The sequence below is a fragment of the Alosa sapidissima genome, chromosome 6 (genome assembly GCF_018492685.1).
Source record: "Alosa sapidissima isolate fAloSap1 chromosome 6, fAloSap1.pri, whole genome shotgun sequence".
In the NCBI taxonomy this organism is placed as follows: Eukaryota; Metazoa; Chordata; class Actinopteri; order Clupeiformes; family Clupeidae; genus Alosa; species Alosa sapidissima.
In genome coordinates, this window is record NC_055962.1 from 22767512 (window position 1) to 22794539 (window position 27028).

Consider the following 27028-nt stretch of genomic DNA (forward strand, 5'->3'; position numbering starts at 1 on the left):
CTTTGGAAACATGCGGTTCTTTATTGATGTTTGTGAGATAAAAAAATAGCAGGCTTTCAATTTCCTGTGTTCTTATAACATATAGTTTGTTTTATGCTGTCCTGATTTTTTCCTTCTTCTTTTGCGCACTTTCCTTAAACATGCCCTTCCTCCTCTGTATTCACATGTGTGGAATATTTATCTGTTTTTCCTCAGTCCAGATGTGGTCAACATCTGTGGCATTATTTCAAAGGATGCTCATCTGCAGTCAGCATCTGACTCCTCATGGCCCGGTGCATTCATGAACCAGTGACACTGCCTCGAGTAACGTTCACATGTATGAAGCTGCCACTGCAAACAACTAGCACCGTCGGATTTACTGAAGCCCTCAGCACAAGCAAAAATCTCTGTAGCCAAGAATAATAACATCAACAATGGCATCAACAACAGTAATAACAATACAAGCTAAAGATGTCTTGAGTAAATAGCAAGTTATTTAGTTTTTCACTCAATATTTGCAACTGATATTCTAGCATAATCCCGTGCTTTAGGATGAAAGAGCAGAACATATCTCCAGGAATATCGAGGATTACTTTCTGTGGATTCACATTACCTTGCCCCTTGACCGCCTAATCCCTGCCATTTAATCCAAGTCTAAGATTCCTCTGACTCTTATGATTAACTGCAGGAGAGGATTGATATCTGTGTGCCCCAATGCCGGAAGCCTATAAGGATATAGTCCACTGGCCATTGTAAAGGGTTATGTAAATGCCAGTAGGCTTTTGGATAAAACAATTTTTTACACATTTTCTACAAGAAATTCCCCTGCGGAATACTACCTTAAAATGCATAATTAAATGTACAAAGGCCTCAGAAAGATGTGGTGTCCTCCTTTTTAACAAGGAAATGTTCAGTCAAATGTGGTATCTGGACTGAGCTGACCAATAAACTGAAGTGGGTCATCTCTTTTACTGAAGAGAGTTGTGTGCTTCCTTATTCCTTCCCTTTCATTCAAGGGACAAGCCCCATCATCAAACCTTAGTTCATGTCTGCTATCTGTTCTCTCTCTTGATCCTCTGGAGTCTATCAAAGGGAACAAAATCTGTTTGCCTAAATAGTGACGGGCTGATGTTTTCAAGACCCCCTTTCACTGATCCAGATGAGGAATAAGGCTGCTCCATACTCATGGCCTGGGTTCCTCTTACACTAACTAATATCCATCATCCATGAGTGCTAGAACACAAAAGGCCCTTTGATCCAGCGTCCCTGGCTGCCTCCTGACTCCTCAGAAGATAGAGCAGGTTTGTCAGAGGATAAACAAAACGCAAAATGGAACATATTGCCTGTCTTTCTCTGAGTACGGGGGCTGCAAAAATTGGAAACAGATTGTGAAGAGCTGTTGCTTTGGTGCACTGGGGAGATCAGCAGTCCCTGAATGGTGCTGCTTAAGGTCTGAATGGCACTAAGGAAAGCAAATTGCATCAAAACCAATTTGTATACCTTCAGCTAGCACCTATAAGACATGCTTCATTGGATGCTTACATCTCCTGAGATAATGGTATGAGGGAATTGTTGAACTCAGCAGCTAAAGACCCTTTGGGTTATTATGGTTGAGTCCCTCTGTCTGTTGGCAGATGAGTTACAGCCTGTATATTCCCTACAAATGTATATAAAAAAAACAAATACACAAGGGAATAGATTATCTTCATACACATCTTTGTATTTATCACAACATGTTTCTTTAAATTGTGTAATGCAGTGAAAGTCAGGAAAATGCTGCACATGATACACAAATGAAGCAAAATGTTTTCTTTTGATCACAATACAGTCATTGCTATTGAAGTGGTATGAGGCATATGAATTCCCTTTTGACCTGTGGATCTCAGTCTCGAGTAGTGCACCGTCTGGACAGAAGCATCAGTTCAAAGCTTAAAACGTTACAAAATAGACAATAAATACTGTACAGGTACAACCCTACCACTAATCAATGGAATTACTTAAATGACGTGGAGCACTTCATAAGAAAGAATGCAGCAAGTCATCCCTTCACAATAACAGAACTGCTGTATGAACATAGAACAATTCATACTCATAGACATGTTCATTTCTATATATACTTTAAATAAAGTGCCATTCATAGTAAGTGAATGTGATGCACATATGCACACACCGTAAAATCATATGTTCCTGATGAGAGGTCTGGAGCAAACAGTCCACAAGTTTTATACAGGCCTCAAGCGATGTATATGACATATATGAATAATAATAATCATTATAATAATATAACATAACATATACAATGAATGACAGGTTAATTGCTCGTCAAAGACTGCATGTTATGTAAACAGATTGCAAAAGGGCTGTCATGTAAATGCACAAATAGTATCAACTGCATGTCAACATTCATTCTGAGACCATCACATATACCAACTAAATTAGCCATGTATATTACTCTCTAACATTCATCCTTCCCCTTTGATGCTAAGTAACATTAGTGCTCCATTGCAGAGGTACATTGACTCTAACTGTAGTAAGATGCGCCCCCTGAGTTAACAGTGAAAATAAATGTCCTTCAGGTGTCCCCCCAAGCACTGAGGTTGAGAGACCAACAATCTGTTGCTTGTGACTGATTTGAAGATAATAATAAAAAAAAACAGACTTCAGAACAAAGAAGAGCACTTGTTTCCTATTGGTATGTCAGTAGTGGAGCAAATGACCCATCTGTGAGGGACTTTTCGATATTTGATGTTGGAATTGATGTTTTCATGAGTGGACGGTCCACCGTGTCCTGGGTGGGTCATGTCACCAAATTAAAGGGCCCTGCTTGAGCACTACCATTAGCACAGACAACAAGCTTAAACAACGGTCTCTCTCTCCTCCCCACATTGTGGCGATGTTGGGCTCGGCTGGCCAGAGAAGAGCTCTGAGCCAAAATAGTTTCCCCATGTTCAAGCTTCCCACAGTCGAACGGCTTGCCCCAGTCACACAAACAGAGGCTTGTGTGTTTGATCAGGCTGGATTGATGCTGCTCAGCTAGGAACTCTGTCCAACATTTAAACCCACTGCAGAGTTGTAGAGGCTCGTCAGGAATTCCACTCTTCAAATGTGTGAGTTGGAAAAAAAAACTTTAAAGGACTCACGGCTGATCAAATATCAAGTGCACGTCTACATATCAGTGGCAATCACCCCATCACATCACATAGCATATCTGATGTCCTTTCTGTCCATCTTAGCAGCGGCATTGATATGAAAATATACTTTCTGTGTGTGTGTGAAAGAGAGAGAGAGAGCATGTGTGCAGAGCTATAATTTACAAACTCTGTAAAACCTCCAACATTGGCAAAGTATTGTCCAATCTCTAAATGCTGTTTTGCCAGGACTATGAGCACAACATGCAGGCACTGACAGTTACTGCGTGGTGTTTGAGTTAGACACATCACCAGCCACAACACCAGAAAAACAACAACAAGAAAGTGTCATGCTTATGAGCTGTCAAGGTTACAACTTAATGTGCATGATCTAAGAGTTACAGTGCTCACAAGCCCATGCATGCATGCATGATCGAAGCAAGACCAACAAAGGCATCTACAAAAGTCCTTGTTTGGGTGCATTTTAAGTTAGTAGTTGGTAGAAGCACTGTGTGAGAGAGGACTGTGATATGGAACACCATAGGAATGTAGTTTCTGGTGGAGTGAAGGGAAAGGAACTAGTTTTGGGACGCGGTTGGTTAAGTCAGTGTTGGACTGGTTAATGCTAGGCTGGGTTGGTTTGGTGACTTGCCAGTTATTTCTTGCGTTGAGCCTTGAGCAAGAACAAAGGAAAGGGTTGGATAGAGTTAATCTGACTCAAGATGAGTTTTTCTTTTAATTGTTTGATACAGTCTGGATTGATTTGGCAATTCAATTCCATCAAGGCTCCTTTAGCTCTTGCTTGAGCGTTTCCTAGTTCTGTCCGGCTCGGGTCAGTTGGGTTTGGTCGGGTTGCTTCAGGCTGGGTTGGTACGGTGCGGTTCTGGTTCGGTTTCGGTGGCTCAGTACTCTCGGGCCTCCTCCAGCTCGTTCATGAACACGTCCTCGTGGGGGTTGGCGGCACAGCCGCGGCCGTTGTTGGGCGGCCGCACGGCGTGGAAGCGGCTCCAGTCGCCCTTGCACAGGATCCAGGGCAACACGTCCACCTTGAAGTGGAGCTCGGGCGAGAACTCGGTGCTGATGAGGTTGGGCGTGCCGGCGCCTTTCCCCCGCGTTACGAGCCGCCCGCGCTCGTCGTAGCAGCAGTGCTGCGCCGCCAGTGTCGTGCCCTCGCCCGACAGCGCCGACCGCGCACACGTCCTCGCCGACGGCTTGTAGATGTCCAGGCGCTCCTTTGGGCCGCTGGCATCGCGCCAGCGGAAGGTCCGGCCGTGGCCTTCGTCGACGATGCTGACCGCTGTATAAGCTAAGCCCTCAGGGTAGATGCAAGGGCAGCTGGGTAATTCTGACAGCACCTGCTGGAGGTAGCGCTGAAGGAAGTCGCTCTTGCAGTTCAGCCACTTCTCACAACTGTCAACATCTGGAGGAGAAATCAGTTTTGTCAATAACTGCCCCAGAAGATGAAGAATATCTGCTACGGTACCACCCATCAGTGTCTTAAAAGTAAAAGGGTGTAAAAAAAATGTCATTGAGTGAAATCTGTGTGTGAAAAATGTATCTAGGTCACTAACCTGTTCCAAAAGGTTCTGAACCATTCACCATCTCAAATGGGAACAAATCTGACACCGTATTCAAATCATCTGCATAGGAAAAAAAAATCTCAAGTTAATTTTCATAAATGGGACAGACAAAGCAAACATCCTTTGCCCTAAATCAATCTAATAGTTTCTAATTTCATTTTATTTCAATTGCAAAAACAGATGAAGATACTATGGAAGTGTGTTTTATGTGATAGATAAAAAGGTGTCTAACCAGGGCATGGCTCAAGCTCACAGGTCCTGGTCTCTGTTGCCGTGCACGAGTAACCACATGACCGTGTACGGATCTGGTGCCCATGACCACAGGTGACATTACAGGAGGACCATGAACTCCACTCCTCGTTACCGGCATTCTCTGGAAACGAACAAAAGAAAATGCTGGACATTTAATGCTGAGGATACCGTTGATGTGTTACATTTATGGTTTGTTAAATCATTACAAAAAAATCTGTGTGAAATGATTTGCCTAAACGTCTTCCCGCTAGAATACAGTAAATGAATGAGTTTGGTCAGCGGGTAGCTGTCACTCATAAGCTCACAGCTCTTTAAGTGGTGCGCTTTCCCTTTAAATGCCTTTTTTAAAGGCTTGTTTACCACACTCGTTTAATAGGCTCTCCAGGAAAAGGAAAACAACTTCAAAAGAGTGATTAGGGGCTTTGGCAGCCGTTCCCAAACGGGCATACTTGAGGCAAAAAATAGATTTAACCTTTGATTACCACTGGGTCTGCTGGGGACAACTGACTTGCACTATGATTTGTCATTGTGGCCCCAATCCTGCAATGAAGAAGGACTAGCTCACTACTGCTGAGGTTCACTACTGACTCAGAGCCGCGCGTCCATGCTACTCCCTTGTTTGTGTTTGTTTTCCTCTCGTGACCCACATATCATACGCTGACAACTGATTTTTAAATCCAATGTCAAACAAAACCCACATCTAAGTGGGTAGATTTTTCCACTGTTTTAACCTTGCCCCTCCCTTTGGTCCAGTAATGAAAAGCTGTCAAGATTACTGACGCACTTTGTCTCAATATTTGACTTTCAAGGCAGGGGGGCGGGTTTGATGTTTGGTGGATTGGTGAAGATGCAGAGTGCCTGGGCTGCCTTGATTACAGATATGCAGAGATGAGATGGCGTCTTTTTAGTTCTCCGCATGCACACACGGCATGCCCAGGCCCTTTGGCTTTGTGTGAGTGCCAAGTCGCTGCCGTGTGCGACACACACAGGAATAGACTTCCTGGAGTATTTTAATTATAGGAGGACACAGCAACACTGGTGCACATGTGTCTAAGTCGCTTGCTTTCTCGTGTCTGACCGCTCTGTGTGTGACGTGTATTGCCGGTTTTGCGGCTCACACAAGGCTACTTTTAAAGGGGTAGAGAGTGTTTATAAACACAAAGATGCCTGCCACACACAGAGAGACTTGCAGACGTCCATGTCTACATGCAACACAGACACACACACACACACACACACACACAAACGTAGATGTTTACAAATAAATTTATACACATACCCAGAAAGAGGTGTGCATGGCTACAAGAAAACACAAACACACGTACGCACACACACACACACACAGTTGTTTACAAGCAAACTTAAACACACACACAAACACAGATACAAGACCAATCTCAAATGTTAAAGTTCTGTGTTCAGTTCAGTTACATATTTAGAGAGCCATGTGAAACACTCAGCTAGCGGCACCAACTCAGCCTCAAGCTACAAGCAAAATGGATGGTGTGTATTAAGCGCTTCCTTCAAACAGCTCTACGTCCCTCTTGTTCGTTTACAAACCCTCGGCATCTCTCACTGCTCAGTCTGTGGCCAAATGAAAGGAGAGTGAGAGAAAGAGATTGAGAGAGAAAGAGAGTGAGTGAGAGAGAGAAAGCGAGGCGAGAGGCATGCCGCTCCTTTTTTCCCACCAGAGCGAAGTTGAATCAGGAGAAAACAAAAAAACAACAGAGGCGTAATGTTATGCGCGGGCCCCGAAAAAAGGGCTCGGCTGAATTCTTGAACCAGCTCAAAAAGGGACGCGCCGCCTCCGAGCTGCGCTGAGCCGGGGCCAGGGGGGCCAGGGGCCTCGGAGTCCTGAGTGGGGGGGGGGGCAGGGGCCTCAGAGTTCTGAGTGGGGGGGGGACTGTGGGCTCCACCAGGATGAAAAGAGCAGCCGAAAGGCCGCTGTCACTCCGTGTTCCCAATCCACTCCCTTAATTGAACACAAGTACCGCCGCGGCCTGTTTCTCTCTCTCTCTCTCTCTGTCTCTGTCTGTCTCTCTCTCTCTCTTGTCTTCTTTTTTTAATTTTTTCTTGTCAGAGGGAACAGCCTCACGCTGCCATTAGTGAAGGCATCGGAGCGGGGCCTTCAAAAGACAGGCTCTCGCTGGAGCCCAGGACCAGTGTCGACTTCAAAGAGCCGCCGCACTCACAAAGACCCAATGGTGGAGCCTGCATGCTCTCAGTAGAGAGAGACAGAGAGAGAGAGCTGCACTCTCTATTCCCCTGACTGTCACTCTCCTGTTCCCCTACCAAGTTAGACTTTTTTCAAATGTTGCAAATATTTCTGTGATTTTCCTTCCCCAATTTACTCTGCTTCCACATTAAAGCTGACATCGGTAGCACTGCTCAAGTGTAGAGAAATAGGCCACATGAGGTTAGGCAGCATCCCTATCACCTGGAACACACACATACCAGTCTGTCAACATTTCCCTCAGCTTGAGGCTTTCTCCAAATACTTCCACTCACTACCGGATCTAAGCATGTTACAAGTGCGGAGGTTCCAGCTAAACAAGGTCCAGCTGCACTACTGGCTCTGGAGGCTTGTAGGTCAAACCAGCCAACTGACCCACTCATACGCTCACTCTTTTGTCTGCTCACCGTAGTAGCCCTGCGTGGAGTCCCATCCCTCATTCCAGTGGCTATCCCAGTCGCTGCCGCCGCCCCCCACCCCGCTGGGCAGGGGCTCCCCACTGTCGTACTCCACCAGATAATCTTCCTCCTCGGGCGCGTCCTCCAGGCCTGAGCGGCCAGTACCGTCCTCGCTTGAGGAGTCTGTGTCCGTGTATCCCCAGAACAGTGGCCAAAAGAGCTTCTTCCCTTCCAGCCAGTCCACAGTGGATGAAGGGGATGAGGAAGATGTGGTGGAGGCTGAAGAGGAGGATGAGGAGGAGAAGGAGGATGTGGTTGATGCTGAAGATGAAGAAGACTGCATGGGAGGCCACTTGTTCTTGGTCTCTCTGGGCAAGTCCATTTCCACTTCCATCTGAGGATCATCCACCACTTCAATGGTCACCTGTGATATGCAGTAGACGGAGAAACATTTAGGTCAGTTTGCTATTTCAGATGGAATAGATCTATTACCTTATATTGGATAGACAAAAAAACATCATGCATCAGTCATGCTCTGCATCAGCCGTTTTTCTTACTCAAATCTGGTGCATGAGATCCTCTAAAAAGAATCGTACATTACGCAGGGTAAAACAAGACTCCAGTTAAAGAAGCTGAAGAGCCAAAAGGAAGAAAATAGAAAGCCTTCAGAGTGCATCTAAATGATTTCCTGCCTGCCGTGTCTGGAAAGAACCTGCTGGGTCTCCGACTCCACCGCACCAACCACACGAGTCAATCAAGCGCAGTTCCTTCTGTCTGTGCGCGAGCTGTGATCGCTTATCACGCCTAACTACTCCCCATTAGGGGGGGGTGACTCACGCTGGACGCTAACCGAGAAGTCACAAGCCGAGAGGAAAGGAATTTAATTCGAACACTTCTGCGCTAACGCAGTCTGACTGGGGGTATGGGCGTCTTCTAAGTAACTGAGGAATGCTTCAGGGAGGAATGCAAGAAATGGACCTGTCAGGGGTTGGCGAGGTTAATAGCCAATGGAAAGATTAAGGGAGGGGGTTAAGGATTGTTTAGTGACCACAACATTCCTCATGGCCTTCTCAGTTCCACAATTTGGAGCAAAAACGTTAATTAATCCTATTGCAAAAATCCTATTATCCTGCTCAGACAAACAAAAGGACTCCCTTTTATAGAATATGTCTTGATCTCTTGATTTGAATTCACCTGAATGTTTGGATTCTGAGAACTGATGTCGGCGTTGGCTAGCTCCGGAAAGTTCTTCAGATCCAGGACGAAAGGTTTGGTCTCCTCCTCGGGTTCGGGCTTGGGCAGGACCCCAGAGGAGCGGTGCTGGGACCATCTCCTCTTGTGGCGGTGCGGCGCCTGCAACACGTTCTGCACCTGGTTCAGGTGATGCAGTGGCCCGTGGGCATGATGCTCATCCCTGGGAGGCATCTCCAGATTTGCCTGAAAATAAAGATGATAGACGGTGTTAGTTTCCCAGACAATAACAATGATGGCTAAGAGATGAGTCTGAGCTGAGCTGATAGGAAGTCACGTGAGGATCGAGAGAAGCACTGTCCTGTCTATTACTCTCCCACAGCTCAACAAAGGGACGGCACTTTCCTTACTCCCTTTCCCCCACCATAGAACCATGGCATTGCCTGGCATGCGGCTCTTTGATATGTGGGGACTGGTGCCAGATTTCCCCCAGCTTAATGAGAGGGCTCTGGTGGCATGGGACCTCTGAGATGCCTGCTTCGTGTCTGGAATTGTTGTGCCACCAAGATGGCTAAGCGGCGTGGCGTGAGTTATGGCGCCCCTCCTCCTCCTCTCTCCTGGCATTCTGTCCACTCTGGTCGTGTTGCCACCCACCCACACCACACACACCCACACCACACACGATCACACCATGTCCCCCCCCCCAACTGTTCCCCAAAACCTGTTTCATTCCCCTCTGGACATTCCTCTGAACAAATTCCTCTCATGACCAAATAAAAAAATCTGGACAAGGGCCACATGCTGTTCGTTACCATCTCAAGTTGAAAAGGGGGGGTCAACTGGAACAGTGGAAGAACTAAGTGGACTACACCAGCCGTTGGAACACGTTATTCTCTTCACTAGCCATAGCCCATTTGAAATATCCAAACATGAACACATATGATCGTCATTTGGGAATAAAAAGTTCCTGTTAAAAAACAATGAATGATCCCTCCAAGCATGATAAATTGATGGAACATCATTAAAGTATGAATGTGTGATAAAGGCACAAACCTCACTGAGGTCCACTTACATATTACTGGGTAAGTGACTAATAAGACCCATATAACAACCATTTTAATCTGACCTAGGTGTCCAATAGCACCGTTGCCCCTTGCTCGATCACTACATTCTCGTCCTCAAATTCCATATGGGTGGAAAAGCATTGCATACTAGTCTCTCAGTGGCAGCTTTGATGACACCGAAGATGAATAGCATGGCTCACATGCTGTAAGATAAGGCATGGCTGATGGGGGTACTGGGGTCAGCAGTAATAGCCTAGATTTATGGGAGCAGACAAATCAAAGGCTTCCAATACCAGGTCATTTCCAAACCATTGCATGAGAACAATAAACACTGGAAACCCTTTCACCATTGCCTTTGGAATATAACAACAACAGCACATACACACACACACAAATAAAACAAGGATGGATTTTTTTTATATTTATGTAGGCCATTTTAACTACCCCCTTTCCCACACACACTTCAAGGCAAATCGCAGAGCAGGAAATTCCATGTTAACGCAGAATGGGGTAAAGATAAACAATCAACACAATGACCTCTGACCTGCTGGGAAGCCTGAGAGGGCCCTCTCTTTCTTTCTCTCTCTCTCACCCTCTCTTCCTCTCTGCCCTGGTTATGTAAGGGCCCAGTATTGTACTGCAATACTGTACTACACCACGTCCAACCCCTCAACACCTCCCCCTACCACCACCAGCACCATCATCACCTCCAACGCCACCACCTCCATCCCGTTACCACAGCCAGGTCATGGAAAATGTGCACTGTCATCAGTCCTTAGTTAGTCAAGGGTGTCCACAGAACCAGCGCAACCTGTGTTACTCCTGCACTGATCACATTTGTTCAACATGTTTGAGTACCAACATCTTTTGGAATTGAGTCGAAACACTGAAGAGACAGGCAGGGAGGTTTGTCAGTTTCTTTGAAATTTGGCATATCTTCTTGATCCAGTGGATTTTTAGGGGGTGGGTGTGGGGGACTTTGATTTGGACCCCTTGAAGCATGACTTCCAAACCTTACATCCATCCAAATATATGTACACGAGTAGCACAAACTTATGAAATACGTCCTAATAACATAGCTTATGTCCCCAGGAAATGTTGAAAGAAAATCATTAATGAGGCTGAAAAAGGCCTGATTGGATTAATCATAAAAACACAAAATATGGTGGCATGGTAAAATATTATGACCTGTGTATTTGTATCTGCACTGGAACTATTTTTCACAATTTTACTTAATATTTTCAAAAATATTACATGTAGCCTAATGTACACCAACTACGATAACTTAACTAGAGGCTTCCATAGATTATTCTGATAACTTACCTCGGGAGAAACTCCATCCTGTAGTTTGCTGGTTTGGCTATGATGATATCGGGGGAAGCCTCTCACTATCCCAGCACAGCCGATGAAAAAAACTCCCAAGAGTAACATTACTTTCCTTTTTACATTAAACATGTCTGCCTTTTCTACAAACAAGACACCTTGGCTCTGTGATTGATGCTCGTGCAGCAAATCAACGCAGTACTTTTTGAGTTTCCGATGCTTGCCTGAATCCGGAGAAAAATGTCACCTTCGAAAGAAAATACATGATCATCTAGGCAATGAACACAGGGGATAAAATGCAATCTTTCGTCCAAGTATAAAGTGTTGCAGAACAACAAAAAAACTATAAGAACAACAAAAAAAAAAACCTGCCAAAAGTTGTGGTCGATAAAGACTAGCCTAGACGAGTTAATAGTAAATTTCCTAATTATTTTAATTCTGTTCAGTTGACCGTGGAGAGACCTCGTCTGATGCGTAGAGGCGCAGTCTGTCAGCTTCGTCCAGCAGTGGCGACTTCACAGCGCTCTTCCTGACCATGTGCAACCCCTTAAGAGCGGGTACGTGCGCCTTGGTCAGTGTACACTGCTGGGAAAGGCTCAGTTCATTCCAAGCAGCTTTGGGTTTAAGTAGACCCTGTAAGTCTCCGAACAACGCTCTTACCCACGCTCTCTTCTGGTCCGCACCGGTGCGTGTTTAGTCAACTAATTCGTCGCCGGCTGATTTCTTCCAATAGAATGACATCTGGAGTTCAGAGCAGGCTGCAAACGTTTCTAATCTCCGATGCGTTAATCCATTATCCAATTGAGCCCCCTTTATCCAGAGATGTTCTGGTAGTTAAGATGCTCCAGTTCTAACACATCTCTTGCCCGAGTGTATTGTCTGGCACCGCTGCTTGGCCAACCACGACGAACTTGATGGGGTCGTGACGTTAGGGAGGAGGACCATAGATTAGGTGTCCCAAGAAAACACGCAGGAAGCTATGGCACACTTCACTGTAGCGTAGGGACTCGACTGCCCAACCCCCCCCCCCCCTCCCCCCCCTCAAACGCACGTTCCGAGGAAAAGCGGATGAAACTTGACTGCTGGTGCGTTCTCTGTCGCATCACACTGTGCCACTCTTGAAGGTCATGGAGTTGTGTCGACAGGGCTACAATGCTATGCGATTGCTGTTTTTGATTCATATGTTTAATTTGAATACAATATAGTCGCAAAGCCAGGCTCAGGCCTAAAACTGTTCACCTCACTTCTCACATAACTACCCAAATGCAAAAAAATTGGCCTAAGCGAGCAGTGATCAGACATTGGTTGGTCAGATTTTAAATGTGAAGATAAAATTTCTTCCTTCACGTCTCTCACTTTCACAAACAAGTCCTTTCGTTTCACAAAATAAATGTGTGTCTCAGTGTACAGTTCCACAGACCATGACTTACTAACCATGCAGTGCGCAAACTTATCATTGAGTAGGCTGAAATCGAAAGTTACGATTTAAGTCACATGGCGACATCTAGGGGATATTGACCTCAATGACAAAGAGCACAAGGAAACGATGCACATTTTAAGTTAAAGAAAGGGGGAAATCCAGACACACAATTTCTATTTAAGAGTTTAAATATTCTTTTAATTTATTTGTCATTTTGGTACAAATGGTATTTAATGAAGTCACATTGAAAAAATTAAATCACAGTTATGGAGACAAAACAAACATGTAACTTTAGCCATATCAGTCTCATTGGCAGAAATGAGAAATTCACAGAAACAGTGAATATTGAAATGTCATGTAAAAAAGAGACAAAGACAACAAAACAAGTAAAAGATTCTGGAATGCCCTTTGGTATTCTGTAGAAAATAATAACAGCACAGTAGCATTAAGGTCCACAGTGACACTGAAACTAGTCGATTCAGTGACTACATCATCTACGTATGTCCAAACGCTCATCAGTAGTACGCGCACCGCTAACGCAAACCTTCAGAGCTGCCTCTGGGCAATTAAGAACAAGTGAGTCAGAAAGAGAGGGGACAGAATGACAAACGACAACTCAAAACCTCAGTCAATAAATTAAAGGATTCTCTGTACGTCGGACAAGCATCTCGCACATGCGTTATCGTCATATGTTCAGATGGGAGCGCGTCATTTTGACATCAACGCTTCCTAACAACTACTTCAGTGAGGACTGTCAAAGTAAAAATAATCAGTGAAGCCTAAGATATCAATCTGCAGAACTGACAAATATCTCATACACAGCTTTATCATCATTTGAAGAGTGCAAAAGTTCTTTTTTTTCTATTAAAGGCATTAAGACTCATAAAATGTATAAGACGAATTCCACTTTCCTCATTGCAATCTGTATGCTTTCAGCTCTATGATAAGAGGGATGGCCTGTCATTACTCTATGCTGTCAGACAGGAAGCCCAGACACACCTGCTCTGGGGTTGCCACGGCAACAAGGTCAAGTAGTAGAAGGCAATTGCAAGTTCAAGGTCAATGCCAAAGAGTAAACATTTACAGTAAGAGAGGAAATTCCAAAACAAAGGTTTCAAGTTAAGACCGAGATGGTGGATGCTTTGATGGAATGAAAGCAATGTTTACATAGTAAAAAATAATGATAATACAAAAGAGTTTATGCCGTTTAGGGCATTTGAGGCCTGTAACATTAGGGATTCATGCTCAAGGTTCACGACTATTCGATTAATGTCATGATGCCCATCATGACAAACAAATCTCTTTGAATTGAAAATTGAAGTGGTACTCATGAAATTTGGTGGGACTACAATTTGAACACCAAGGACTAGATATCATGAAATGTACAAGCTCTTTTCTCAGAAAGTTGATAGTGTTGCTAACAATCCTGAGAATCTTCTATTAAAATTCTCTTGCGATCATAATGATATAAATGTCTTTCCAGTCATACAACAAACAAACAAAACACGAAAAAAAAAGACAAAAACTCTGATGTGACAGATAAGAGACACTCATCCAAGGCAACCTGGCCAACACAAGGGAAAAAGTAACAAGCGTGTGACACACAACATGTGAACACAAAGACGGGACAAGACAGAGGGGAGGACAACTATGGACGTCAGCGCTGACGGCTTAGTGGTGGATGGTTGTGTCTCGCCTCGTTGTTGTATTGTTGTTGCGGTGGTTGCCATCACTCCTGGCTCTCCAGGAACAACGCAGCCTCCTCGAGAGGTGATGGCCTCCTGTGTCGTGAGTATTTCAACTGGAGCAGATCCCCGACTTCGCTGATGGCGTTTAATGCCTGAGGAGACACCAATGAGAGAAAAAAAGGAGATATATGAGATGAGATGGGGCTCTGCATTCGGCTCAACAGGCATGCAGAAGGCTTTGAGTCATCAGGAGAACAAACTGAAAACGAACAGAGGACTCTGCAGGGGTGAGTCACAGTCCTCATCACACTCTGCAAGGTTTGTGGAGATGCCTGGTGACAGGCCCATCTATCCGTCTCAAATAGGACAGAAGAAGAGACGTTATGAAGCGCTCAAATGAGAATGATTTCAGTGCACCGATGGAAGTCCTAACTTGACCCCACCTCCACCCTTCCAGAGAAAAAAAGCTATCACAAACACATGGAGAGCTGGACTGGTGAGATTGTCTTGACAAAGTTGTCTTGACAACGGGAGGAGAGCTTGCGCTAAAAAGGCGAGGCTGCGTTTGAGAAACTGGTCGGCCGCTGGATTTTGTCCGAGCTGGGAGCTAAGCTGGACACACCCAGCGCAAACGATCCCACAGATCTGGGACACATTAGCATTGCTATGATTGTGTGTTTTTTTATATATACTGTAACCAAGAGGAATTTTAGATCAAGGAAGGATATCGGGATACTTGGGCAGAGCAGAACTGTGTTCACATGATTGTAGCCGTAGACAAGATGCTCGTGGGAACTCTTAAGAACCATCTGACTATGGTGCCTTCACGCTATACTGTAAAATTGGTTTTCAACTGAGTGCATGTTTCTCTGTCAGATAAAGGTCGATTTCTGCTCTCTTTATGCTCTCTAGATCCCTCCACTTCAAACGTTGCTCCATTTTGTCCGTATCCATAAGCTTTAAGAAAACGTGCAAAAGGCAGACAAAATGAAGGCTCTTTCTCTATCTGTAATAGCCGTTTTTATGACTGAGGCATGTCAACTCCCATGTCATCTCATTGAGGGATATCAGAGGCAATGACTTTGGGAGAAGGTGGCTGCCAAAGCCATTCGTTTTGGCACTTTTGGAAGGTTGCCATTTGGGGGGGGGGGGGGGGGGGGGGGGGTTATCAGTATTTATCCTTCTTGTAATATTTATGTTACAATTTGCTTTCCTGCTTTCCTTGTCCACGAGCCTAGAAATGGCCTTTCATAGGTTAACGGACTCACCGTATCGAGCATCTCTCTGGTGTGAGCAGCTGAAACACATAAACGTGCCCGTGACTCGATGATGGGTGTTGCTGGGAAACCCACCACCACTGTGCCGATGTTCCTCTTCAGCATCTCCCGTCCAAACGCTCTGAGAGAGAGAAAGAGGGAACCAGAGATTTTAAAATGAGACTTTATTACAATACAACAAGAACCAACTAAACTTTAAAATCAGTCTATGCAAAATACTCAGAAGCACAAACCCAAAAAAATAAAAATAAATACCAGAACCAGAAAGAGCGAGAGAGAAAGACATTAAGCCATCTTAGTGCCTCTCTGCCCACTGGCCGAGCCGTTATCTCCAGACGGAGAGTCCAGATTCAGACTGCTCTGAGACTCACCCAATCTTGGCAGGCATGTAGAGCATCAGGGGCACCACTGGGGAGTCTTCATTTCCGTAGATGATGAAGCCCGACTCCTGCAGCCGCCGCCGGAAATACGTAGTGTTCTCTGCGAGCTGTCGGAGACGGTCCCGACCTAGGAGTGGATTAACAAGCAAATACAGATAAATACAGAACATATAACCACACATTAACAAAGTCTTTCTTTAAACAACAAAACAAAACAAACATCTGATCAGTTGGAAGTTGTAGGATGTAATACTCATCAAATTGGAAACAAGAAGAAAATCTCAAAAGCATCTTTGTTGTTCTCAAGAGCATAAAAGGGAATGTCAAGCTCTCTGATGAGCAGCAACAATGAGAAAAAGACTGAGACGACATTCCACTGGGATAACTAGTGCTACGTATGGAACGTCCTGCTCTCTGATGAGCAGCACCAATGAGAAAAAGACTGAGACGACATTCCACTGGGATAACTAGTGCTACGTATGGAACGTCCTGCTCTCTGCGTCCCAGACTCGGAGACTTCTATAGCCGCGCGTGCCGCCGAGAGGGGGAGGGGAAGATGATGAAGAAGGAAGCCCACTCCTCGCCTGTACTTTCATCACCAAGGAGGCCTCTCTGTTTCACGGCGATCAGAGACAGCAACACACACACACACACACACACACACACACAGGCCCAGGTGCTCTGGATTCCCCCTCCGGACAGCAGACAGACAGACGGACCCCCGGAGGGAGAGGGCTCTTGGGGCAGGAAGAGAGCTAAGCGGAGTGTCTGGATGGTGCGGGTGTGTCGGGGCCATTAAGCCCCTCCAAGATCAGAACAACCACAACATGAACCCACTGTTAACCAAGTATGATGGAGAAGCAGACCATGAGGCGACCATGCTTGATCTGCTTGTCTAAAACGGATCTTTTGAAAGGAACGTCCCAACTATATCATTCTGTCAAGTGCACACCACACACCAGTGTATTCAACCAGAAACTCTGTGTGTCTCCTGCATCTCATCAGGATCCCACTGTGGAGATCTGACTTGTCCTTCACCCTGGCCACAGTAATGTTATGTCATGCCCTCATCGCCATACCACCATAGTCATCATGCAAGACCAAGACAGAATGAATGACAGATGGCCTTTCAAACAGAGCCAATACAAAGAGCCTGACATGAGCAATCACTCAAATATACTGTGCAGCTATGGACCATCACATCTGGCCACAAAGAAAAGACATCTTGAATGGACTATAAAAAGTATAATACATCTGTTCAAATTGAAGTACGAAATACAATACAATTCACACTTAGCCTAGATAAAAATGCTCAGATTTTGTGCATCCCTTGGTATTAGGGCTGTAACGATATGCGATTCAAAACCGTAATCGCGACAGTCATATCCACAAACCTGTGTTGCGGTGTGAAAAGGCAGAACCAGTAGACTATGATAAACTAGCCAACTATGTTACTTTGTTCACAATATTTACAGCCTTCAACCAGACAGCTGAATTAAAGAGGTAGAGTTGTAATAGATAGATAGATAGATAGATAGATACTTTATTGATCCTCAAGGGGAAATTCAAGAGGAATAGGAATAGGAATAGTAGGCCTAGGCTATAGGCTAATCTTCTTAAAGTGTGCGGTCATAAATATCAGATATGTTGTGCTATAGGCTAATCTGCTTAAAGTGTGCGGTCATAAATATCAGACATGTTGTAATCCTCTGGTGTTCTAAGGTAGGCTATTGAAATTGTATTTAATAATGTCTATCCCCCCCCCAAAAGAAAGAAAAATCGAGGTTTGTATCAAAAATCGTGATACAAACCGAATCGTGAGGTTGGTGCATTGTTACAGCCCTACTTGGTATTCCAAGGAGCTGTCCCCTTTCTCACACCCATATGCACTTCCCTGCCCTTCCCTGTAGTCCTCGTGATCAGAGAACATCTCTCAACTCGGCCAGCTCCTCACCGCTCCCCATCAACTCACTCTGACACATCTGAAAGCCATAAAGGCAGAGGGGGGTCTACATGGAGATGGTCGACTTCAAGAGAGCGAGCGAGAGAGAGAGAGGGATTTGGCTGGCACGTTTAAGATCCAAGGGCAGATAGAGAGGAAGGAAGAAAGAGAGAGAGAAAGAGAGGGAGAGAGAGAGAGAGAGAGAGAGAGGAAGAAAGAAAGAAAGAGAGAGAGAGAGGGAGAGAGAGGAAGAAAGAGAGAGAGAGAGAGAGAGAGAGAGAGAGAGGGGATGAAAGTCAAAGAGTGAGTGAAGGAGAGCCAATGGCCATGTCTGTACAATATGATTGTTCTTTTTCCTTGTATGTACATCTCTCTCTCTCAGCCTATCCTTCTTCCTCAAGTCTTCCGCCTTCTCTTTTTCCCTCTCTCCCTCATTCCCTCCCTCTTTCAACACCTTCAGAGATGGGGCCCGGGGCTCGACACGGAGGCAAAGAGCTTCCAGATGTGGCTGTGAAGCACAGCGCGGCTCAGCACAGCTTCCTCCCCCGTGGCAGGCAGGGGCGTCCAGATGGGTTTCAAAGGGACGCCGCGCCGTCGCTGTCTGTTTGACGGACGGCCATCGGGAGGGCCCTGATCAAAGGAGAGGGCTAGGGGTGGGGTGGGGGGGCCCCTGCTGTACAGCACGGGGCGGATAGAAGTATTCTATGATGTGTACTAGCGCTGCTTGTGGGAGGTAGGATGTGTACAACCTGCACCAACATTTTTACTGAAAAGTTGAGTTTGATATTATGATGCTGGTGGGTCAATGCTCTCCTCTTTCTCTGTTTTTTTTCCTACTTTATTCTCAACTTTCGGTAAAGCAGGTATGATTCCCTCTACATGTAATCCAGACAGTAAAAGTACATAATCCTTATTTAACTTCTCCTAGATATTAGACATGCTGCAATCTTGAAAAGCCAAGCTCTAAGGCATATAGAATCTGAAAAGGTTTTGGGTATAGAAGAAAACTTGACCCAAAAACTAGAATGTGAAACTACATTTAACACTGACACTTCCGAACTAGACAGCATAGCAACGGGTAGACAAAGGCAGGTGACAGTTCTATAAGTCAGTACATGACATTTGAATCGAGATGGAACGTGTGTTGAAAGAAAAGCGAAACCATAGCACTCTAGAGATCAACATGGATGTGACTATGTGCTCTATCAGACAAGCACATTGAGTGTTGGAATTGGAAAACTCAACACTACAGATGTTAGTTGGACATTTAATACTCATGCTGGATCCATTACCTCTCCAATTCTCCCCTCCATCCAAAACTTTAAAGCAGAAAGTGAACCTGTCAAGTCACATGACTTGACCTTGAGATAAATCAAATTTCTTTCGATTTTTCAGTTTTGGGTTGTAGCTCAACTCAGTCATACACAGGAGGTTTCAATAGATTTTTTTGCGAAACAACACAAGCCAAGAGTTGGTTAAAAGGGCAAAGAAAAGAACATTTAAAAAGGAGGGGAGAAGCTTATATTGAAAAGGAAATGAGTTCTTGATGCCAACCTTTGCCTCAACTTCACAAACAAGGCACAGAGATCAAAAGGAACATTACGCATGTTTACTTTGGCATGTGTGGTTTCTAGGACAATCAAAGGAGCCACTGAGACTGCCACTGTGAACTGCAAATTGTGCTTATAATAAACTTGCTTTATCGGTTGTCGTTAAGACTTTCTGGCAAGTGCTGTAATTTGAAATGAACACTCAAACTTGCCACTGTGTCCCCAGCAAACAAACAGTGTGCAAACATGACTGTTTCCAAAGGATGTTCTGCCACCTTGTGGTCTTCGCATTAAATGCAATGGGATCTCACAGCATGTTCATTGTGAAACTTCCTGAACACCATCACTGTGTGTGTGTGTGTGTGTGTGTGTGTGTGTGTGTGTGTGTGTGTGTGTGTGTGTGTGTGTGTGCGCGCATATTTAAAAAAAAATGAGGTCTAAGCATCTTGCTCAAGAACACTTTGACATTTTGTCACAGTGCCAAGTCAAGACAGGCCAGCATAGAGGGACCATCGGATGTCCAAATGTCCTACCTCCAGTCACTGCTCTAAAGGTCAGTAAATGTCTGTAAACACAGATTCCTTGGCATGGCGTGTAGACAGAATGTTCAAATGTGTAGTGTGAAGGAACCAGCCATCAAAGCTCACCAAGATTAGTGCCATCTTCTCCCATAATGCACTTCATAGAAGTGATGATCTGTTGGGCGACTGGTGGCGATATGGAGGTGGCATAGACTGCGCTATGTGAGTGTGTGCGCAGGTAGTCAATCAGCTCCTACAAAGCAACAGCAAATAACTAATTATTAGTAAAAATCTTACATGAGCCTATATTCAGAGATGAAAAAGGGCTCTCGGATGACATTTTGTGATGTTCTGGTTGACATATTATGACATACTGTTATGTCCTGTTTGTCCGGTATAAAACCATAAAACACTTTTAAATATTCATGATGAGTGACAATTATAAAGTTATACTATTGATCATACAACTGAAATGAATAGAACCCAAAGCCTACTCAAGGGAAGCTAAAAGATATTGATTTGTAGCCTGGCAGCTACAGAACATTGTTTGTAACACTATTAGTCTACTTGCCTTTTTGCCACCAATGTAGCCACCTGCTGCTCCAAAGCTCTTAGTGAAGGTCCCCATCATGATGTCTACGTCCCGTGGGTCCAAGCCAAAGTAGTCCACCACGCCTCTGGCCCTGGGTCCTAGTGCCCCAATGCTGTGGGCCTCATCCAGGTAGAGATAGGCCTTGTACTTCTTCTTCAGTGCAATCACCTCAGGCAGACGCACAATGGAGCCCTCCATGCTATCGGGTACACAAGCCAGAAGAGGTGGTGAGGGTCCTGCATACTCCAGGTAGTGTATGTATGGTGGCACGCACTAGGATATGCTTTCATCAAGTTAATCTGTTTGAAAATCTTCAGTGGCACAAATTACCCATAATTCCATCCAATACATTATGGCTCAGTGTGCCAAATGACTAGCAACAGTTCATCAAATAATAATAATATATATTAAATATATAATAAAAATAATTCAAATAATATAATTTGTCAAGAAATTGATTCAGGTAAAAAAGAAGGAATTGAGTGAACTGAGGACTCGTTCTGGTAATAAAACGCCTCATTGTACCCTCACTTCCAAGAGTAGCTGGCTTCGTTAGTAGGGTACCTGTAAATTCCTTCTACCAGAATGAGAATCTTCTTCCAGGGCCGGTGTGTTCGGGGCTGGCCGTGTACTATGGCATCTCGCAGGAGCTTCTCCAGACTCTGCATATCTAGGATGAAGAACAGAGAGACAGAGAGAGAGAGAAAGAGAGAGACAGAGAGAAAGAGACAGAAAGAAAGAGAGAAAGAATGAGTTACTCAGTAACAAAAACACTCCAATTCAGGGGTGTCCACGTCCAACTCCACCCAGAAAAAACACATTCACATTCCAACCATTACTGCCTTTCATTATCAGGGGATGGTTACGTTCAAGGCTGGGCCAGCTCACTAAATTGCCCAGAATATGGCATTCGAGCCATCACACATGAGCCAGAGATAACAAGCTGCCATAAGCATGTGACTGGATAACTTTATAAGACTATGAGATAAGAGTGGATAAGAGAGGAGGGGAGGCCTACTGTTGTGTTTGAAGACGCGAATAGTGGATCCAGACAGCCTTGCCCCGAGCACCAGAGAGGCATGGTTCAACTCATCACTCAAAATCAGACAACCCTGAGAGTGAGGGAGGGAGAGAGAGAGAGGACAGACAGAGAGATTGAGAGAAAGAGAGACAGAGAGAGAAAGAAAGAGAAAGAGAGAGAGAGAGAGAGAGAGAGAGAGAGAGAGAGAGCGAGAGATATGTGTTTAGTATGCATAGTGCATAGTGTGTGAGCACCTTTCTGTGCTACACCCCTCATCCTTGTGTGTGTGTGGGTGCTTATCAGCACATAAAAGGAGTCAGTGCCATTTCCCTGTGCGCTACCAAAGTACAGGCCCGTAAAGTAATCTCCTGCTCCGAAAATAAACAAATGATTGTCACTGCAGGCTCATATTCTGCCATGATGTTATTAACGTCAATGACAGACGGAAGCCACCTGTTTCCAGACATTGCTGAGTATCGCTTCATCATTCCTATGTTTCACAATACTCGTATAAAAATACAAATCACTGTTCTATTTCAGCAAATCCATTGTGTCGCAACATCAGCAGGTGGGTCATGTATTTGTTTTAATACTACTGTGTTGGTTCATTTATTGATCAATTTCCTGTTGTTTAAATATATTAACACAAAATGTTTTGTTGTTTTGTCATTCCCTGCCAAAAAATGAATTTCCACCTTTATACAGTGCATATACGCATAATCATGGTCATGTGCATGGTCAGGCTGCTGATTCTAACAGTGCCAGTAACAGTGGCCAAACAGGAAGTGAAAGAGTGACTCAGAGGGCATTGCAGACTTCCCATGAACCTGCTGTGTGAGGCGCCGTGATGACGATTGGATCTGAAATATTTGAAGCCTATTCTGGAAAACAGGAGGTAGAACACTACACCCTCTTGAATCAACTGAACAGCCATTAACCGCATGCTTTCATAACATGTAGAGGAAGCAATCATTCCATTATTCATTTGAGGATTATGTTTTTGAGCACTTGTTTTCCAGCTCAAAGCCCTCTGATAACAAAGGTATGGAATGAACACATACTTTTCCTGTCAAAGCAGGAATGTTCATAGAGTTTGTGGCGAAGCCCATCCCAAAAGCCATGGAAGCCTCAACGCCCAGAAATCTGGCAACCAGGTTCTCCAACTCCACATGTTTATCCAGGTTTCCTGTTTGTGGAGCAAGCGGAACAGTCAGTACCAGATCTAGTAGTCCCCTGAACTTTATATGATCAGCAAATTAGCATTATGTATAAAATAACATGTTCATAAGAGACCTCTCGGTCAGTGGCATGACAAGCAACTGATACATCCTGGCTAGAATGGAAATACTGTTGATTCATTCATTTTATTCTGGATTTAGTAACTAAAGTCAAGTCAGGTAACATTTAAGTAGTAGATTAAAGTTTAATTTTAAAGTTAACTAGTAGAAATGTCATTAAAACATTCATTCAACAATGCTGTGAGTGAACAACACAGTCAATGTTTACAGTAAGTAAACATAAAATTATGGTGCCATGAACCTATGGTGGCTAGATAGAAGTGAAGGCGTTTACCCATTTCATGCCTGGTGCTGTTGACTCCCACTCCGTACTGCAGGGTAGCCTTGGTGGCTGCGTCAGAACACGTGCCAATGTTCTCCGCAAAGCCCAGGTAGTTATATGAGCCCATGTTGATGACGTCCTTAATCACCCTGCCTGTGTGTCTATAGGTGGAAATCAACAAACAAACAAACAAACAAACAAACAAAAAAGGAAAAGGAAAAAAAAAATATTACAAACCTAACCTTTACAATTCTATGTGTGTATATTTTTCAATTATTTATATACCAAATACTGCCCAGTGATCAGCAGCCATCCCCACTGTGATGCTAAAAGTACAAGCTACGTCTTCCATTGAACACACACTGCAGTCTATTCATCCTCATTATTTGCTTGGTCACTGCACTGCCCCTGTAAGCAAATATTTACTCTTGCCAAGTAAGTAACCCGGAATAGTTGGGACTATCCGGAGTAACCGTTTTATTTATCTGTTAATTTAAACACAGAGGGATTAGGAGAAGTCATCCCCCACCACACGTTCTATAAGGCTCAGCTGTATTGCAGAGAACAGGTCCAGTGTAAACAAACAAAGCCTGGTGGGGCTGATAAAAGCCAGATATTAATTCTCTACCCGTAACTTCAGAAACCCTTGAAGGGAGCCACCTTGTTGTTAATCCCATTGATCAGTGTAATCGGAGTCTCAGTTAACGAGGCATGCATGCCACTCACTCAAAGGTCCAGTTGTAGTCATGGGTGACCCGCTCCACCAGGTCCATTCGGGCTCCCGGGACGCTGCAGATGGGCCGGTTCCAGTTGTCCCGGATCCTCATGTACAAGTTTCTGGTGTAGAAGTTCTCAAAGTCCTGATAGAGAGGGACGAAGTCCTGAAAGACAACAAAATACATACAACGTAATCAGAATCTAAAGGATTTGTATTTGTGTTTTCATAATGTAATCATAATGTGACTTTTGGTGGCGATTCACAGTATAAAAAAGCAAGTAAACTGCCTCATCCAACATTACTTTAGCCTACATTACCTAACCAAGGCTAAGTTGGGAAAAGGTCTCTTGTACAATGCTATGATGCGCACTAAACAATCCACAAAACAATCATGTCATGTTTCCACACAATGGTGCTAGTTGTAAATTCCTGAGAGATCTTTAGTGCAACAGGTGATTGCTGACTGGGTGTGTGTGGTACCTTCTGCTCCTCACGTTCCCTGGCAATGTGGCACTTCTCAATTTTCCACTGTCTGAGGAAGTCACGGAGGTATCCGAAAATGGTGAGGATTCCATAGCCCATGTACGTGAGGACGGCGACCAGGAGAGGGGTCTCCTCAAAGGACTCCACGAATGGCTTGTTGTACAGTGCAGCGTTTCGGGAGACATGTTGGCTCTGAATGGACAGACACAAACACAGATACCCATGGAAGCATAAACATGGGGTGCCAAGCACACACATCCACACAGATGCAAATGAAAAGACAGCACTGTTTAAAATGGTTAGCCAAAGTTCATTTCTATCAACTGGGTCCTCCATGCTTGATTCATGCTCCTCAGAAACTTTTTAGAATGTTATCTTTATTTTATTTTCAGCAATGTTCAGTCACAGACACAGGGGGTGAGAACACCTCTTTCACACCAAACAGGGAGATGACAGTGGATCCACACTTGAGCACTTTTCCCCTTACTGATTTAAAAGAAACCTACTGTGCAAACATTAAAGGGTGCTCAAAAGGCTGTTTCTAGTAGACATGTGTGTACACAGCACTGAGGTGTTAGCAGGTGATGAGTTACAGTTCGGCAAAATAGCTTGATTGTCCGCTTGTCTTCTTTTACAGCTATTACGAAATTATCAGCAGCGAGTAACCTACGTTATGTAGAGATTCATGATGGTGCTGGACTGGTTCTGTATTTTTGGAGAAGTTGCGCTCATTCTAATGACATCGCACCGGCCCATCAATACAGCAAGGCCAGCCAGGTCCCAAAAAACAGGTTTGCCTATAAGCCTAACCTGGAGCCTGTACTATTAGATAACTCGGCACGGCCCCTACATTGCAGGGTCTACCAACCCCTCAACGGAGGGACAGACTGGCCCTTTTTGTCCCTCTAATTCTCCCAAATCAAATGAGGCCAAAGCACAAGAAACACACAAAGTCAGTACCTCCGTCAGTCCCTCATTAAGAGCTGCTGGGCTGCTTAGCAACTGCATGTGACTGTGGTCATGCCCTTCTCTGAAATGCCTCTGATGACTGAGAGGGTGACTGGTGTGTGCACTCAATTGAGCTTAACATTAACATAGCCTACACGACACTACACAGCACGTTTCACTCCAGGCTACAATTGGGATCGGGAAACAAAGACAAGTGTTTCTTCTTAAAGGCTGCTATAGGCTTGATGCAAAAATGTCCCACAGTTGAGGAATCTTAGACTCTTCCAGTCTTCCATAACCGTCATTCCTGAGGCTAAGGCTAGGGGACAGAGGCAACTTTGAATACAGGGTGGAAAAAAATACAGGAAGCACTGTCTTTTCACCAAAAACAAAGATCACGTAACCACTCATGACTGATAACTACGCCTGTGTTCACTGTTGTAAAATATTGTCAGCAGGTCTAAGAGGAGCTCCAACAGTCGGGGAACACACAGGATTAGATGAGCCAAAGGGCCTTTTCTAAAAGAAACTTGTTCCCAGGAGAGCCGCTCCCTTTGCCCCGGGAGCGCCTGGGAGGAAACGTAAAGATTTCAAAGAACTTCACTCTCAGGTTACGCTAACGTATTCTCCACAGTGGTGTCAATGTAAACAGCCCTGTCACCAACACAACTCACACAACACAATACAACCTAAAAACAGTGGGTCATTATCGAAGTATTGTGCATCGACAGCACTATTCAACACCATAAAACAGAAATGTCTGTTTTGGAATGAAATCTCACTGAGATACAGCACGTATCCAAAGTAACCTAGCAGGTGCTATTTGTTAGGGTCTAAAATAATTGCGATCTAGTTAGTTAGGCGATCGAGTTAACCCCCGTCAATGTCAATTTGCAACAGACTGATGAGGTCTTCCTACTGTTCACATTTCAGAAGCACTAACTTAATGTTCTGTCCACAGGCAAATACGGTATGCTGTTATCAAATTACGTTACGAGGCGTAACGTTACAATTACAACAACAACAACAACGAAGGGAATTGTGTGTTTTTAACCACATAACCTTCAAACAGTTAAGACACTTTTAGGTCGGTTAACAAATGTTAACATCTGCTAATATAACTAATCTAAGTAGCCTAAAAACACGTTTAAGTTCAGTGAATCATTCATATTATCGTCAGCTAGTAACAAAAGCTAGCATGAATTTATCGAAACAACGTTACACCGATAGCTACCAATAAACAAACTTTTTGAAATAACAAGAGTGTACAATGAACGAAACTAGTTACCTACAACAAATCACCATCGTTTAACATTCAAAACATTGAGCCAAAACCGTATTTCCGGGTATGCATACCACGACCCTTCCCTCTCCCACCCACCCACCCACTCTGCCGTTGTTGTATGGTTGTAGCGCGAGGGCCTTTTACCTTCTCCTTCGTGCGGCGGTACTTTTGCAGCTGCTGCTGTTGTTGGAAAAGACAGTGGTTCTTTACGAAGCCGTTTCTAGCTGCCTTTTTTCCGTTAGCGGTTCGGTGACAACTATCTCCATTTAGCAGTTTACTCGTGGAGCTTTCCGTCATGATGATGAGCCGAGACCCCCTTCTTCGCCCAAGAGACTCCGGTTTACTTATGTAACAGTGAAGTTTCAACGCCGCTTCCACTCAGTTGAGTGAAAGGAAATAACCTACCACCGCCCACTACGGGACGAAACATGTGATTAGTGGACAAAAACGCCCCTCAGGACGACAGAGCAGCTAACGACGAATGGCATGTAATTT

General features: G+C 44.5%; 2 protein-coding genes across 3 annotated transcripts; both read right to left on the minus strand.

Moving 5' to 3' along the window:
- Window positions 1-1678: 1678 nt before the first annotated feature.
- On the minus strand, window positions 1679-12647 carry ism2b (isthmin 2b). The gene is made up of 6 exons (XM_042094989.1): window positions 11149-12647; window positions 8765-9007; window positions 7580-7994; window positions 4920-5060; window positions 4679-4747; window positions 1679-4527 (listed from the first exon to the last, which is right to left on the minus strand). The coding sequence occupies exons 1-6, from the start codon at window positions 11278-11280 to the stop codon at window positions 4010-4012; spliced, it is 1518 nt and encodes a 505-aa protein (XP_041950923.1). The 5' UTR covers window positions 11281-12647; the 3' UTR covers window positions 1679-4009.
- Window positions 12648-13430: 783 nt separating this feature from the next.
- On the minus strand, window positions 13431-26935 carry sptlc2b (serine palmitoyltransferase, long chain base subunit 2b). Of its 2 annotated transcripts, none has more exons than XM_042094987.1 (12): window positions 26678-26935; window positions 24298-24492; window positions 23826-23980; window positions 23112-23260; window positions 22601-22725; window positions 21537-21630; window positions 21083-21188; window positions 20498-20717; window positions 20053-20179; window positions 15905-16040; window positions 15525-15654; window positions 13431-14408 (listed from the first exon to the last, which is right to left on the minus strand). In XM_042094987.1, exons 1-12 carry the CDS (start codon window positions 26828-26830, stop codon window positions 14298-14300), a joined length of 1701 nt encoding a protein of 566 aa, XP_041950921.1. In that variant the 5' UTR covers window positions 26831-26935; the 3' UTR covers window positions 13431-14297. The 2 variants fall into 2 exon arrangements, with proteins under 2 accessions (XP_041950921.1, XP_041950922.1); XM_042094988.1 differs by lacking the exon at window positions 26678-26935 and adding an exon at window positions 24807-25037.
- Window positions 26936-27028: the final 93 nt, after the last annotated feature.

Coding starts and splice junctions, on each gene's coding strand:
- ism2b (XM_042094989.1), bottom strand. CDS start 11,280: ATGTTTAATGTAAAAAGGAAAGTAATGTTACTCTTGGGAGTTTTTTTC. Junction 5,061..7,579: donor CTCCACGCAGGGCTACTACG/GTGAGCAGACAA, acceptor GTTCGTTTCCAG/AGAATGCCGGTAACGAGGAG. Junction 4,528..4,678: donor TTCAGAACCTTTTGGAACAG/GTTAGTGACCTA, acceptor TTTCTCCTCCAG/ATGTTGACAGTTGTGAGAAG.
- sptlc2b (XM_042094987.1), bottom strand. CDS start 26,830: ATGACGGAAAGCTCCACGAGTAAACTGCTAAATGGAGATAGTTGTCAC. Junction 20,718..21,082: donor CTGGTAGAAGGAATTTACAG/GTACCCTACTAA, acceptor TGTACCCGATAG/CATGGAGGGCTCCATTGTGC. Junction 15,655..15,904: donor TACATGCCTGCCAAGATTGG/GTGAGTCTCAGA, acceptor TCTCTCTCTCAG/AGCGTTTGGACGGGAGATGC.